Source organism: Salmo salar, unplaced genomic scaffold (assembly GCF_965601325.2).
Source record: "Salmo salar unplaced genomic scaffold, fSalSal1 ptg000229l, whole genome shotgun sequence".
NCBI classification, from domain to species: domain Eukaryota; kingdom Metazoa; phylum Chordata; class Actinopteri; order Salmoniformes; family Salmonidae; genus Salmo; species Salmo salar.
In genome coordinates this window covers 3,752,318-3,767,500 of record NW_027675335.1, presented here as the reverse complement: position 1 = coordinate 3,767,500, position 15,183 = coordinate 3,752,318, and the positions used below count along the sequence as shown (strand labels likewise).

The window sequence follows — 15,183 nt, the reverse complement described above, 5'->3', positions numbered from 1 at the left end:
GAAAGATTGGGTTAGTGTGATCCTCCATGATTTCTGAATGTAACCTAGTAACACTGCCTGTCTATATCTGGGTAGCCTGGTGCCAGGTCTCTCTGTGCTGCGCTGCCAAACCCCCGCTGCCAAACCCCCGCTCCCCCGCTGCCAAACTCTGTGAGATGGAGAGACATGAGGATTAGTTTAGTGTGACTCGAGATCAAAACAGGCATCACGTTCTGTAGGCTTAAACCCCTAAATGGTAAAATCCCAGACAGGATGTTGACAGCACATCCCAGACAGGGTGTTGACAGCACATCCCAGACAGGGTGTTGACAGCACATCCCAGACAGGGTGTTGACAGCACATCCCAGACAGGGTGTTGACAGCACATCCCAGATAGGGTGTTGACAGCACATCCCAGATAGGGTGTTGACAGCACATCCCAGACAGGATGTTGACAGCAAGGTTCCTCTCGCTCTGTCTCCCCCCAGATGGAACACTCTCAGAAGTATGGAAAGATCTTTAAGTCTCGTTTCGGCCCCCAGCTGGTTGTGTCTATCGCAGGGCGGGATCTGGTTGCCGAGGTGCTGAGGACGGAGGGTGTGGCCCCGCAGAGAGGCAACATGGAGTCCTGGAAGGAGTACCGCGACCTCAGGGGCCGATCTACCGGACTTATCTCAGCGTGAGTCTGACCTCTGAACTACGACCTGTGACCATCATGGGGACACAAAAAATGTTATACCCCCTTTTTTGAAAGGAGAGAAATCTAGAAATGATTCACACGGAGAAGTAGTATCGACTTCAGTTAGTTGTAATGAATATTTTGCGTAAAATCATCAACAATGTACATAGGAATAAAAAACGGGATGTTTGACAAGTGAAGAATCTGTTTCTCAGAGCTCCGTAGCTCGTACATATTGTTCCATAAAACCACTAATGTCACATTACCATCTCAATCAATTCTTATTTGTTACTCTTTTAAAAACATGACTCTATGAAATTAATTGACACAACCCTTTTAACCTTTTTTTTTCAATGCCTCACCTATTTTTCTATTTATCAGCATTAAAATATCCTTGTATTTATATTTATTTATTAATTCTTATCCTTTTATATTAACACATTTTTTATCAACAAATAAAAACATTTATGACCTTTGTATTAATTCGTTATTGTAAAATTACAACAAAAAACATTTTATGTTTGTTGGGACCTGCTTATATCCCTCCGGATTCCGGGAATATTCCCCAACCTGGGATTTCTGGGAAACCTTTTAGTTGTCTCTGACCTTCTTCTCTACCTTTCTCTCTCTCTCTCTCTCTCTCTCTCTCTCTCTCTGTAGGGAGGGTGAGGACTGGTTGAAGATGCGCAGCGTCCTGCGTCAGCTGATCATGAGACCGAAGGACGTGGCTCATTTCTCTGACGATGTGAATGCTGTGGTGGGGGACCTGGTGAAGAGAGTGGTTACGCTGAGGAGCCAGCAGACAGACGGACTCACCGTACTCAATATTAACGATCTGTTTTTCAAATACGCAATGGAAGGTGGGTAGTGGGTACAGGGAGGGTAGTGGGTACAGGGAGGGTAGTGGGTACAGGGAGGGTAGTGGGTACAGGGAGGGTAGTGGGTACAGGGAGTGTAGTGGGTAGTGGGAGGGTGGGTAGTGGGTACAGGGTGGGTAGTGGGTACAGGGTGGGTAGTGGGTACAGGATGGGTAGTGGGAGGGTGGGTAGTGGGAGGATGGGTAATGGGTAGTGGGTACAGGGTGGGTAGTGGGTACAGGGTGGGTAGTGGGTACAGGGTGGGTGGGTAGTGGGAGGGTGGGTAGTGGGTACAGGGAGGGTGGGTACAGGGAGGGTGGGTAGTGGGTACAGGGAGGGTGGGTACAGGGAGGGTGGGTAGTGGGTACAGGGAGGATGGGTAGTGGGTACAGGGTGGATAGTGGGAGGGTGGGTAGTGGGAGGGTGGGTAGTGGGTAGTGGGAGGATGGGTAGTGGGAGGGTGGGTAGTGGGAGGATGGGTACAGGGTGGGTAGTGGGTACAGGGAGGATGGGTAGTGGGTACAGGGAGGATGGGTCTTGGGAGGATGGGTAGTGGGAGGGTGGGTAGTGGGTACAGGGAGGATGGGTAGTGGGTACAGGGAGGATGGGTAGTGGGTACAGGGTGGGTAGTTGGAGGATGGGTAGTGGGTAGTGGGTACAGGGTGGGTAGTGGGAGGATGGGTAGTGGGTAGTGGGTACAGGGTGGGTAGTGGGGTAGTGGGTAGTGGGGTAGTGGGTACAGGGTGGGTAGTGGGAGGGTGGGTAGTGGGAGGATGGGTACAGGGAGGATGGGTAGTGGGTACAAGGTGGGTAGTGGGAGGATGGGTAGTGGGTAGTGGGTACATGGTGGGTAGTGGGAGGATGGGTAGTGTGTAGTGGGTACAGGGTGGGTAGTGGGAGGATGGGTAGTGGGAGGATGGGTAGTGGGTAGTGGGGGGATGGGTAGTGGGTAGTGGGAGGATGGGTAGTGGGTACAGGGTGGATGGGTAGTGGGTAGTGGGTACAGGGTGGGTAGTGGGTACAGGGTGGATGGGTAGTGGGTAGTGGGTACAGGGTGGGTAGTGGGTAGTGGGAGGATGGGTGACAGGTCAGTTACTACTCCAGTATATCAGAGGTGTCATGTAGACTACGTACTGGACCTGTTCAGACTCTGTGGTAAGTCTGTTATTGAGGGTGCAAAAATACTTCACAGGTGTGGCAGCCATCATTTCCAATTGTCACAGGCAGCTAAACTAATAAACCCCAACTTATCTTCAAGTTCATTTACCTTCCTCTTCTTCCAGGTATGGCAGCCATCTTGTACGAGGACCGTCTGGGCTGCTTGGAGAATGAGGTTCCTCAGAAGAGCCAGGACTACATCGCAGCCCTGCACCTGATGTTTAGTTCCTTTAAAATGACCATGTACGCCGGAGCCATCCCTAAGTGGCTCAGAACCATCATCCCCAGACCCTGGGACGAGTTCTGCAGCTCCTGGGACGGACTCTTCAGTTTCAGTACGTTTCGGTGATGCTGCATTTCCACCGGTGATTTACCCCGGGTGTTTGACCTTTAAAAGCCTCAGACTGGTGATTTACCCCGGGTGTTTGACCTTTAACAGCATCAGAGTGGTGATTTACCCTGGGTGTTTTGACCTTTTAACAGCCTCAGACTTTTGTGTTTCTGTAACTGTCGTGGAAAATTGTCTCAAAAATATAACACTCTTAAAAGAACTTGTGAATTCAATATAGACTTTAATACAAAGTAGCAAAGCCGAGCTGGTCCATGGAAGGACCCGATTCCATACGTAACAGAGCCGAGCCCTTCCATGGAAGGACCCGATTCCACACGTAACAGAGACGAGCCCTTCCATGAAAAATACTAAATTCTCATATTACAGAGTCCTGCCTTTATAGGATTCTGTCTTTGCATAACGTATAGAGTCCTCTCCCTCTATATGAAAATAGCTTTCCTTGACCTTTCTCCACCATTTATCTCTCCATATCAGTTCTTTGCTTGTTAACGCCCAATAACAACGCTCATATCTGCTTCTGATTAGATTATAATGGTGGCGGGGACCTCTGTATGTCATACAAAAATAATGCATGCATTGCATGCTCATGTTTTGGTCATTTTGCTACCATCCTCCTTCCTGTGCCCTTCTGACTTTGGTATGTCTGGCTGTCATAAATGTATTTATGGCCTTTTAATGTACTCATTGCTCGTGTGTAATCTTAAGAGACTGATGATAATAAGGTTAGGGAAGAGGTAAATACAGAACTCAAGTCCAGTTGCCAGGTTACTGCACAACCCGCAGTGGCCCGTTACCTTATTTGTACTGGGTGTTCACCTTCTCTTCCTATGGCCAATGTACTTATGTCTTTGCTACTTCAGCATAGCAACTACAATTATTTATGTTACTTAGCTCCCACACTATTCTGTTAAACTAACACTGGTCTGACTGCTGAGAGCTACTTTATAGAGAAATGTCTCACCTCCACTCTCTTAAGAAAACATCAAATGGTACTTCATCTGTCCCCACAGGAGAACCCTTTGTAGAACCCTTTTGGGTTGCAGGTAGAACTCTTTTGGGTTCCAGGTATAACCCTTTTGGGTTCCAGGTAGAACCCTTTTGGCTTCCAGCTAGAACACTTTTGGGTTCCAGGTAGAACCCTTTTGGGTTCCAGGTAGAACCTTTTACACAGAGGATTCTACCTGAAATCCAAAAGTATTTTACCAGGATCCCAAAAAGTTTTTTTCTATGGGGAAAGACGAATAACCCTTTTTTGAAACCCTTTTTTTTCAAAGAATGTATCTGTCTTAGATGAACTCACTGACTGTAAGTGTCTCTGGATAAGAGCGTCTGATAAATGACTAAAATTGTGAATGCATGCATGTAACCCTATACTGTTGTTATGGACTAGAGATCAATATGTTACCATAACCCTCTTTCCCCTCCTCCTCCTCCCCCCCCAGGCCAAATCCATGTCGATAAGCGTCTGGGGGAGATCCAGGATCTGGTGTCCCGAGGAGAGACTGTGAAGGGGGGGCTTTTAACTCACATGCTGGTGACCAGAGAGATGAACCTGGAGGAGATCTACGCCAACATGACCGAGATGTTACTGGCTGGGGTGGACACGGTGAGCAGTAGGGGAGATGTTACTGGTGGACACGGTGAACAGTAGGGGAGATGTTACTGGCTGGGGTGGACACGGTGAGCAGTAGGGGAGATGTTACTGGTGGACACGGTGAGCAGTAGGGGAGATGTTACTGGCTGGGGTGGACACGGTGAGCAGTAGGGGAGATGTTACTGGTGGACACGGTGAGCAGTAGGGGAGATGTTACTGGTGGACACGGTGAGCAGTAGGGGAGATGTTACTGGCTGGGGTGGACACGGTGAGCAGTAGGGGAGATGTTACTGGTGGACACGGTGAGCAGTAGGGGAGAGGGAGATGATGCTGGTGGACACGGTGAGCAGTAGGGGAGATGATGCTGGTGGACACGGTGAGCGGTAGGGGAGATGTTACTGGCTGGGGTGGACATGGTGAGCGGTAGGGGAGATGTTACTGGTGGACACGGTGAGCAGTAGGGGAGATGTTACTGGTGGACACGGTGAGCAGTAGGGGAGATGTTACTGGTGGACACGGTGAGCAGTAGGGGAGATGTTACTGGCTGGGGTGGACACGGTGAGCGGTAGGGGAGATGTTACTGGCTGGGGTGGACACGGTGAGCGGTAGGGGAGATGTTCTCTGCTGGGGTGGACACGGTGAGCGGTAGGGGAGATGTTCCTGGCTGGGGTGGACACGGTGAGCAGTAGGGGAGATGTTCCTGGCTGGGGTGGACACGGTGAGCGGTAGGGGAGATGTTACTGGCTGGGTGGACACGGTGAGCGGTAGGGGAGATGTTACTGGCTGGGGTGGACACGGTGAGCGGTAGGGGAGATGTTACTGGCTGGGGTGGACACGGTGAGCGGTAGGGGAGATGTTACTGGCTGGGGTGGACACGGTGAGCGGTAGGGGAGATGTTACTGGCTGGGGTGAACACGGTGAGCGGTAGGGGAGATGTTACTGGCTGGGGTGGACACGGTGAGCGGTAGGGGAGATGTTACTGGCTGGGGTGGACACGGTGAGCGGTAGGGGAGATGTTACTGGCTGGGGTGGACACGGTGAGCGGTAGGGGAGATGTTACTGGCTGGGGTGGACACGGTGAGCGGTAGGGGAGATGTTACTGGCTGGGGTGGACACGGTGAGCGGTAGGGGAGATGTTACTGGCTGGGGTGGACACGGTGAGCGGTAGGGGAGATGTTACTGGCTGGGGTGGACACGGTGAGCGGTAGGGGAGATGTTACTGGTGGACACGGTGAGCAGTAGGGGAGATGTTACTGGTGGACACGGTGAGCAGTAGGGGAGATGTTACTGGTGGACACGGTGAGCAGTAGGGGAGATGTTATTGGCTGGGGTGGACACGGTGAGCAGTAGGGGAGATGTTACTGGCTGGGGTGGACACGGTGAGCAGTAGGGGAGATGTTACTGGCTGGGGTGGACACGGTGAGCAGTAGGGGAGATGTTACTGGCTGGGGTGGACACGGTGAGCAGTAGGGGAGATGTTCCTGGCTGGGGTGGACACGGTGAGCGGTAGGGGAGATGTTCCTGGCTGGGGTGGACACGGTGAGCGGTAGGGGAGATGTTCCTGGCTGGGGTGGACACGGTGAGCGGTAGGGGAGATGTTCCTGGCTGGGGTGGACACGGTGAGCGGTAGGGGAGATGTTACTGGCTGGGGTGGACACGGTGAGCGGTAGGGGAGATGTTACTGGTGGACACGGTGAGCAGTAGGGGAGATGTTACTGGTGGACACGGTGAGGAGTAGGGGAGAGGGAGATGATGCTGGTGGACACGGTGAGCAGTAGGGGAGATGATGCTGGTGGACACGGTGAGCGGTAGGGGAGATGTTACTGGCTGGGGTGGACACGGTGAGCAGTAGGGGAGATGTTACTGGCTGGGGTGGACACGGTGAGCAGTAGGGGAGATGTTACTGGCTGGGGTGGACACGGTGAGCAGTAGGGGAGATGTTACTGGCTGGGGTGGACACGGTGAGCGGTAGGGGAGATGTTCCTGGCTGGGGTGGACACGGTGAGCGGTAGGGGAGATGTTCCTGGCTGGGGTGGACACGGTGAGCGGTAGGGGAGATGTTACTGGCTGGGGTGGACACGGTGAGCGGTAGGGGAGATGTTACTGGCTGGGGTGGACACGGTGAGCGGTAGGGGAGATGTTACTGGCTGGGGTGGACACGGTGAGCGGTAGGGGAGATGTTACTGGCTGGGGTGGACACGGTGAGCGGTAGGGGAGATGTTACTGGCTGGGGTGGACACGGTGAGCAGTAGGGGAGATGTTACTGGTGGACACGGTGAGCAGTAGGGGAGATGTTACTGGTGGACACGGTGAGCAGTAGGGGAGATGTTACTGGTGGACACGGTGAGCAGTAGGGGAGATGTTACTGGCTGGGGTGGACACGGTGAGCAGTAGGGGAGATGTTACTGGTGGACACGGTGAGCAGTAGGGGAGATGTTACTGGTGGACACGGTGAGCAATAGGGGAGATGTTACTGGCTGGGGTGGACACGGTGAGCAGTAGGGGAGATGTTACTGGTGGACACGGTGAGCAGTAGGGGAGATGTTACTGGTGGACACGGTGAGCAGTAGGGGAGATGTTACTGGCTGGGGTGGACACGGTGAGCGGTAGGGGAGATGTTACTGGCTGGGGTGGTCACGGTGAGCGGTAGGGGAGATGTTACTGGCTGGGGTGGACACAGTGAGCGGTAGGGGAGATGTTACTGGTGGACACGGTGAGCGGTAGGGGAGATGTTACTGGTGGACACGGTGAGCGGTAGGGGAGATGTTACTGGTGGACACGGTGAGCGGTAGGGGAGATGTTACTGGTGGACACGGTGAGCGGTAGGGGAGATGTTACTGGTGGACACGGTGAGCAGTAGGGGAGATGTTACTGGTGGACACGGTGAGCGGTAGGGGAGATGTTACTGGTGGACACGGTGAGCGGTAGGGGAGATGTTACTGGTGGACACGGTGAGCGGTAGGGGAGATGTTACTGGTGGACACGGTGAGCGGTAGGGGAGATGTTACTGGTGGACACGGTGAGCAGTAGGGGAGATGTTACTGGTGGACACGGTGAGCGGTAGGGGAGATGTTACTGCTGGACACGGTGAGCGGTAGGGGAGATGTTACTGCTGGACACGGTGAGCGGTAGGGGAGATGTTACTGCTGGACACGGTGAGCGGTAGGGGAGATGTTACTGGCTGGGGTGGAAACGGTGAGCAGTAGGGGAGATGTTACTGGCTGGGGTGGACACGGTGAGCACCAAGAGGAGAACTAAGCAAGCCGCTGATCTTCTGATCCCCCGCCTCTTTCTCTCTCTCCCGAGTCCTCTGTTCCTCCTTCTGTCTGTGTGTCCTCGCTGGGACGCTGACCTCAGGATGAACCCTATAAGCCTGACCACACTGCTCGCGAGCGATATTTTAACCTGCGTGCTGTGATAGCGTTTTGTGTATGGGGACATTTATGCACGATGGCGCACACGCACATCCGGCTTGGGTTCCGTGTACTAGTGATGCCGTCTGGGACGCTGACTTCAGGATGAACCCTGCTCGTGATGCCGTCTGGGACGCTGACCTCAGGATGAACCCTGCTAGTGATGTCCTCGCTGGGACGCTGACCTCAGGATGAACCCTGCTAGTGATGCCGTCTGGGACGCTGACCTCAGGATGAACCCTGCTAGTGATGTCCACGCTGGGACGCTGACAATCGGGATGAACCCTGCTAGTGGTGTCCTCGCTGGGACGCTGACCTCGGGATGAACCCTGCTAGTGGTGTCCTCTGGGACGCTGACCTCAGGATGAACCCTGCTAGTGATGTCCTCTGGGACGCTGACCTCAGGATGAACCCTGCTAGTGGTGTCCTCTGGGACGCTGACCTCAGGATGAACCCTGCTAGTGGTGTCCTCTGGGACGCTGACCTCAGGATGAACCCTGCTAGTGGTGTCCTCTGGGACGCTGACCTCAGGATGAACCCTGCTAGTGGTGTCCTCTGGGACGCTGACCTCAGGATGAACCCTGCTAGTGGTGTCCTCGCTGGGACGCTGACCTCAGGATGAACCCTGCTAGTGGTGTCCTCTGGACCCTGCTATCTGGTCACCATGGAGACACAGTGGACAGATAGGAGACGTATTAATACCGTGTGTAGATACAACGGCTACGACGTGGGCACAATCAGATTGTGGATCGGTACAAAGAACGCATGTTAGCACCAGGTATAAACAAGGTGTGTGTGTGTGTGTGTGTGTGTGTGTGTGTGTGTGTGTGTGTGTGTGTGTGTGTGTGTGTGTGTGTGTGTGTGTGTGTGGTGTGTGTGTGTGTGTGTGTGTGTGTGTGTGTGTGTGTGTGTGTGTGTGTGTGGGAGAAAGAGGGATAGAGAGAGAGAGAGAACAAAAGCAAGGTCTCTGTCTGACATTAGAACCGCTGTGTGGTGGAGAGGGAGGGAGAGAGAGGGTTAGGAGAACAAAAGCAAGGTCTCTATGTGACATTAGAACCGCTGTGGGGGAGAGAGAGAGAGGGAGGGAGGGAGAGGGTTAGGAGAACAAAAGCAAGGTCTCTGTGTGACATAAGAACCGCTGTGTGGGAGAGAGGGAGGGGAGGGAGGGAGGGAGGGGAGATGAGTACAAAGGGAAGGAGTGGGGGATGGCGGGATTTGAATAAAGGAAAGAGGAAATGGAGAACAGTGAGATTAGAGGTAAATTGGAGACGAGGAAACGGGGACAGTTGAATAGTTCCAGGGGACAGTTAGGAGGTAACACATGGGGTGTTGGAGAAACAGGGACAGTTGAATAGTTACAGGGGACAGTTAGGAAGTAACACATGGTGTGTTGGAGAAGGAGAAACAGAGACAGTTGAATAGTTACAGGGGACAGTTAGGAGGTAACACATGGTGTGTTGGAGAAGGAGAAACAGAGACAGTTGAATAGTTACAGGGGACAGTTAGGAGGTAACACATGGTGTGTTGGAGAAGGAGAAACAGGGACACAGTTGAATAGTTACAGGGGACAGTTAGGAGGTAACACATGGTGTGTTGGAGAAGGAGAAACAGGGACACAGTTGAATAGTTACAGGGGACAGTTAGGAGGTAACACATGGTGTGTTGGAGAAGGAGAAACAGGGACCAGTTGAATAGTTACAGGGGACAGTTAGGAGGTAACACATGGTGTGTTGGAGAAGGAGAAACAGGGACACAGTTGAATAGTTACAGGGGACAGTTAGGAAGTAACACATGGTGTGTTGGAGAAACAGGGACCAGTTGAATAGTTACAGGGGACAGTTAGGAGGTGTCGTGTCTTTGGGGGTACCATTAAAATGAAGATATATTTATCAATTAGCTCCCTGTAATTAAACTGATTAATCGTTTAATTGTAATTAACTAGGAGATCGGGGCACCAAGGAGAATATTCAGATTACAAAGCTATAATTTTCCTAATATAACTTTCCTGTACTATAATATTATATTCTATTATAGTATAGGCCGATTATCTTCTGGTTTAAATGGTGTATTTTACCTTTAGTCCAGTCTCATTCCAAACGTCGTAAATTGTTGTATCTGCACGAACCCAGTCTTTACTAAAATCATCCATACATCAATTGTCTTAAAATCATTTATTTACTACACTAAGTAATTAACAGAAAACATACAAACAGTAATTATCGTCACAAAGGATTGGTAGAGGAATGTGCCCTTGTGGGCTAAACAGGCAGGTCGGCCTGTTGAACAATGGGTCATAAACGGTCAGCTGAGAAGTTACACAGGGTTCATTAATATTAACAATTGAAGGCTCACTCATTCGGGAACAATTGCAATCAATATATATTTACGCTCAGTCTGTCGTCGTTCTTTGTTGGAGAGTTCGGTTCTGTTGGGAAGTTTTCTCCGCGTTCTCTCTCTCTCTCTGTTAGAATGGATCTTTCAGAGCGACGTTCATTAATGTCGTCATAGAATGGTTGTTTCGTTGGTCTTCGCATTCGATGATATAATTTACTTAGCTGCAGACTAATAATTAATATCAAAGACTTGTTCTTATTCTGTCGGTATCAATAGTCTAAAAGTTAACCACGTGGTATGGTTCACTTTCAGTAGAGGAATTGGATGGTAAAACCTATAGGCCACGGAGTGTAGGCCTGGTCTGAAGAAATGTAAATCAGGGAGTGTTTTATAGTGCCCATCGAACAGGCTTGTCAAATGACGCCTGGTCCTGTATGTGTCCCTGGGGCGTGCCTATGACTGAGCTAGACTTGGTTACAGAAATACAATTCTATCACATTAACATCAGTACAATAGCATCTCATGTGTATTATAAAAGCTTCATCCTTATTAATACATTCTATCCACCCATTATGATGCAAGTCTCAAGCTGAGTCTATTATATAAACAGTTTTATGGTAATATGGCTATATTGTCTCTTCTGAGTATCACAAAATTGTACCAAGCGGATCAGTTCGTAGCTGGATTCTTCACCAATCTTCCATACCTTCTCCAGAACACAAAATGTCGCTTGGCTCTCCAATTCTATGAGTTGGAAGAATTTCCTGTGTCTCTCTATGGGCCATGTGGCCAGAGACTCTCCTGGAATTTTAGAGTTTTTACAACCCTTTCACACAGGGCCTGGGTTGGGGGTGGTAGGTTGGGTGGTGGTGCAAAAGGGAGGGGGTCAACTGTCCTCCCTGTACCAAAAGAGGCCAACGTCATGACAGAGGTAACACATGGTGTGTTGGAGAAGGAGAAAGGGTGTGAGGAGTGTACTAGACTAGAGGGAGTAACACCCTATTCCCTATATAGTGCACTACTTTAGACCAGAGCCCTATTCCCTATATAGTGCACTACTTTGACACCCTATTCCCTATATATAGTGCACTACATTTGATGTAGGGAATAGGGTGCCATTTAGGTTCTAAAACTCCCATAAACCACTCTGTCTGCATGTTTATTGACTGTCATTTAGACAAGGAATGTTCATGTAATGTGGATTGATTGACAGATCTGGGATCAGAAATCCCGAGGGCAGTGATGTGGACTTTGGTGTCCTGCAGCAGTTCTATGGCTGCAGTAACCTCTGTTTCCTGACGTTCAGTTTACACAGCAAAACCCAACGAGCCCTCCTCAGTCTAACGGGAATGAGCCCTCCTCAGTCTAACGGGAATGAGCCCTCCTCAGTCTAACGGGAATGAGCCCTCCTCAGTCTAACGGGAATGAGCCCTCCTCAGTCTAACGGGAATGAGCCCTCCTCAGTCTAACGGGAAGGAGCCCCCTCTCTCTCTCTCTCTCTCTCTTCCTCTCTCTCCTCAGTCTAACAGGAATGAGCCCTCCTCAGTCTAACAGGAGCAGGACTTTGCTTATAAAAGCATCTGTGTGGAGTTTCTGAAGTCTTTCTGATTTCTCTATAAAGCCTTTCTAACTTGCTGTTTGTTTGAAGTGGAGGCTGGTGGAGGGAGAAAGTATCTATTTTTCTTTAACCAGGAAAATACCATTTCACGGTAACGAACCTCTTTAGCTAGCGGGGGTCAAGAGGTCAACATTCAGAGGGAAGGCTGTAATGGATGTATGGAAAGATATCAAATGCATCCAGTAACAAGCTAATGCTCTCTCCCTCTCTCTGTCTCTCTCTCTGTCTCTCTCTCTGTCTCTCTCTCTGTCTCTCTCTCTGTCTCTCTCTGTCTCTGTGTCTCTCTACCTAGACATCATTCACCCTGTCCTGGGCCTGCTACCTCTTGGCCCGTCATCCTGAGGTCCAGCAGGAGATCTACGAGGAGGTGAAGATGACTCTGGGACACGGGACCATCCCCACCGCTGATGACGTCCCTCGTCTACCCCTCATCAGAGGACTAGTGAAGGAGACACTAAGGTACACACACACACGCACGCACGCACGCACGCACGCACGCACGCACGCACGCACGCACACACACACTCACTCTCAACTATTTAAGAAAAGTAATGTAGAGAAACTAGTTGAATAAAAGACTTGTGAAGAAGTCTTCTGTCTCTCAAAATTCAATTCAAAGGGATTTATTTGCATGGAAACATATGTTTACATTGCAAAAGCAAGTGAAGTAGATAATAAATTAAATTAAATAAATTAAATAAACAATCCAAAATGAACAGTAAACATTACACTCACAAAAGTTCCAAAAGAATAAAGACATTAAATGTCTTAATATGTGCAAATAGTTACTCTCTCTACCTCTCTCTACCTCCCTCTCTCTCTACCTCTCTACCTCTCTCTCTCTACCTCTCTCTCTCTCTACCTCTACCTCTCTATATACCTCTTCCCCGTCTCTCTCTCTTCCCCGTCTCTCTTTCGCCCTCCCCTCTCTCCCCCCCCCCCCCTCTATACCTCTTTCTGTCTCTCCCTTCCTTCTCTCCCAGAATGTTTCCTGTTCTGCCGGGCAATGGGCGTGTTACCCAGGATGAGTTGGTGATTGGTGGTTACTCCATCCCCAAAGGGGTAAGAGTCTGTCTATATCCCACCCAGGGTAATGATGACTGTGTATATATCACACACACACCCCTGTATCCTGTCCTCCTCAGACCCAGACTCTCTTCATATCCTCCCTGTTTCCTGTCCTCCTCCTCAGACCCAGACTCTCTTCATATCCTCCCTGTTTCCTGTCCTCCTCCTCCTCAGACCCAGTTGGCTCTATGTCACTACTCTACCTCCATGGACGAGGAGAATTTCCCCGGAGCTGACGACTTCCGTCCAGACCGCTGGATCAGGAAGGACGCTACGGACCGGGTGGATAACTTCGGCTCCATCCCGTTCGGCTACGGCATCAGGAGCTGCATCGGCAGGAGGATCGCTGAACTGGAGATGCACCTGGCTCTTACACGGGTGGGGGAGCCTCACACACACACACCACACCACACACACACACACACACACACACACACACACACACACACACACACACACACACACACACACACACACACACACACACACAGTAGACAGTAGATTTTGTAATCTGTTTCTGTAACAGCGTTTCTCTGTCATTCCCAAAGTGAAGGTCTCGGCATGACTTAGTCTTCTTTCCACCATGGTGAACTATATAGGAAATAGGGTACCAGTTGGGACCTATTGTTAGTGTACCAGCTGATCCAGAGGTTCATACCTGTTGTGTTTGTCTCTTCTCCTCCCAGCTGATCCTGAGGTTCATACCTGTTGTGTTTGTCTCTTCTCCTCCCAGCTGATCCAGAGGTTCATACCTGTTGTGTTTGTCTCTTCTCCTCCCAGCTGATCCAGAGGTTCATACCTGTTGTGTTTGTCTCTTCTCCTCCCAGCTGATCCTGAGGTTCATACCTGTTGTGTTTGTCTCTTCTCCTCCCAGCTGACCCTGAGGTTCATACCTGTTGTGTTTGTCTCTTCTCCTCCCAGTTGTTCCTGAGGTTCATACCTGTTGTGTTTGTCTCTTCTCCTCCCAGTTGTTCCTGAGGTTCATACCTGTTGTGTTTGTCTCTTCTCCTCCCAGCTGATCCTGAGGTTCATACCTGTTGTGTTTGTCTCTTCTCCTCCCAGCTGACCCTGAGGTTCATACCTGTTGTGTTTGTCTCTTCTCCTCCCAGCTGATCCAGAGGTTCCAGATTGGGCTGTGTCCCGTCACAGAAGAAATCAAAGCCAAAACCCACGGCCTCCTCTGTCCTGCTGCGCCCATCAACCTGCAGTTTGCTGACAGACAACCCTAGACCAAAACCCACGGCCTCCTCTGTCCTGCTGCGTCCATCAACCCGCAGTTTGCTGTCAGACAACCCTAGACCAAAACCCACGGCCTCCTCTGTCCTGCTGCGTCCATCAAACCGCAGTTTGCTGACAGACAACCCTAGACCAAAACCCACGGCCTCCTCGGTCCTGCTGCGTCCATCAACCCGCAGTTTGCTGACAGACAACCCTAGACAGATACACTGTTTAACTCCTTTCTGTAAAAGGCCTCCTGGACACATCCAGAACATCTTATCTCTATAGTGTGGAGGTCAATGGGGGAAAAACTGACAAGACAACCATAAGGCAGGTTTATAGTCCGTCCAGCCACGTCTGTAGACCATTAGAAGGCGACAAGTGTCTTTTGGCTAAATGAACATTACATTTATTTTTTTATTTTTTACTCTGGCCGATTTATTCTGTAGACCGTCGGTTTCCTTGACACAGAGACAAAGAAACAATTGTAAACTTTAACTTTAAATTTCAACTAAGCCACACCCTTCCCACTCGTGCTCCCAGTGCACTCAGACCTGTACAGGAATAAAGAGATCTGCTGGACACAGGGAAACATTGATTATTTAGAAGGGACCCCCCCCCCCCCATAATACACTGGGAGATAAACAAGACATTACAATGCACTGGGAGATAAACATGGCATTATAATACACTGGGAGATAAACATGGCATTATAATACACTGGGAGATAAACAAGGCATTATAATACACTGGGAGATAAACAAGGCATAATACACTGGGAGATAAACATCTCATTATAATACACTGGGAGATAAACAAGGCATTATAATACACTGGGAGATAAACAAGGCATAATACACTGGGAGATAAACAAGGCATTATAATACACTGGGAGATAAACATCTCATTGTAT

General features: G+C 50.2%; 1 protein-coding gene across 4 annotated transcripts in view; it reads left to right on the top strand.

Moving 5' to 3' along the window:
* LOC106575940 (cytochrome P450 27C1) overlaps window positions 1–14,852 on the top strand; it is a 17,337-nt gene extending 2,485 nt beyond the window's left edge. Inside the window, exons 2-9 of one of the 4 annotated variants that reach the window (XM_014152694.3) lie at window positions 468–658; window positions 1,319–1,518; window positions 2,799–3,008; window positions 4,468–4,631; window positions 12,277–12,443; window positions 12,968–13,046; window positions 13,177–13,430; window positions 14,162–14,852. In XM_014152694.3, coding sequence (XP_014008169.1) covers window positions 468–658; window positions 1,319–1,518; window positions 2,799–3,008; window positions 4,468–4,631; window positions 12,277–12,443; window positions 12,968–13,046; window positions 13,177–13,430; window positions 14,162–14,165 — 1,269 coding nt within the window. In that variant the 3' untranslated portion in view covers window positions 14,166–14,852. Of the gene's footprint in view, window positions 1–467; window positions 659–1,318; window positions 1,519–2,798; window positions 3,009–4,467; window positions 4,632–12,276; window positions 12,444–12,967; window positions 13,047–13,176; window positions 13,431–13,691 lie in introns of all 4 variants that reach the window. The other 3 variants (XM_014152693.3, XM_014152696.3, XM_014152695.3) reach the window with 3 other exon arrangements.
* Window positions 14,853–15,183: the final 331 nt, after the last annotated feature.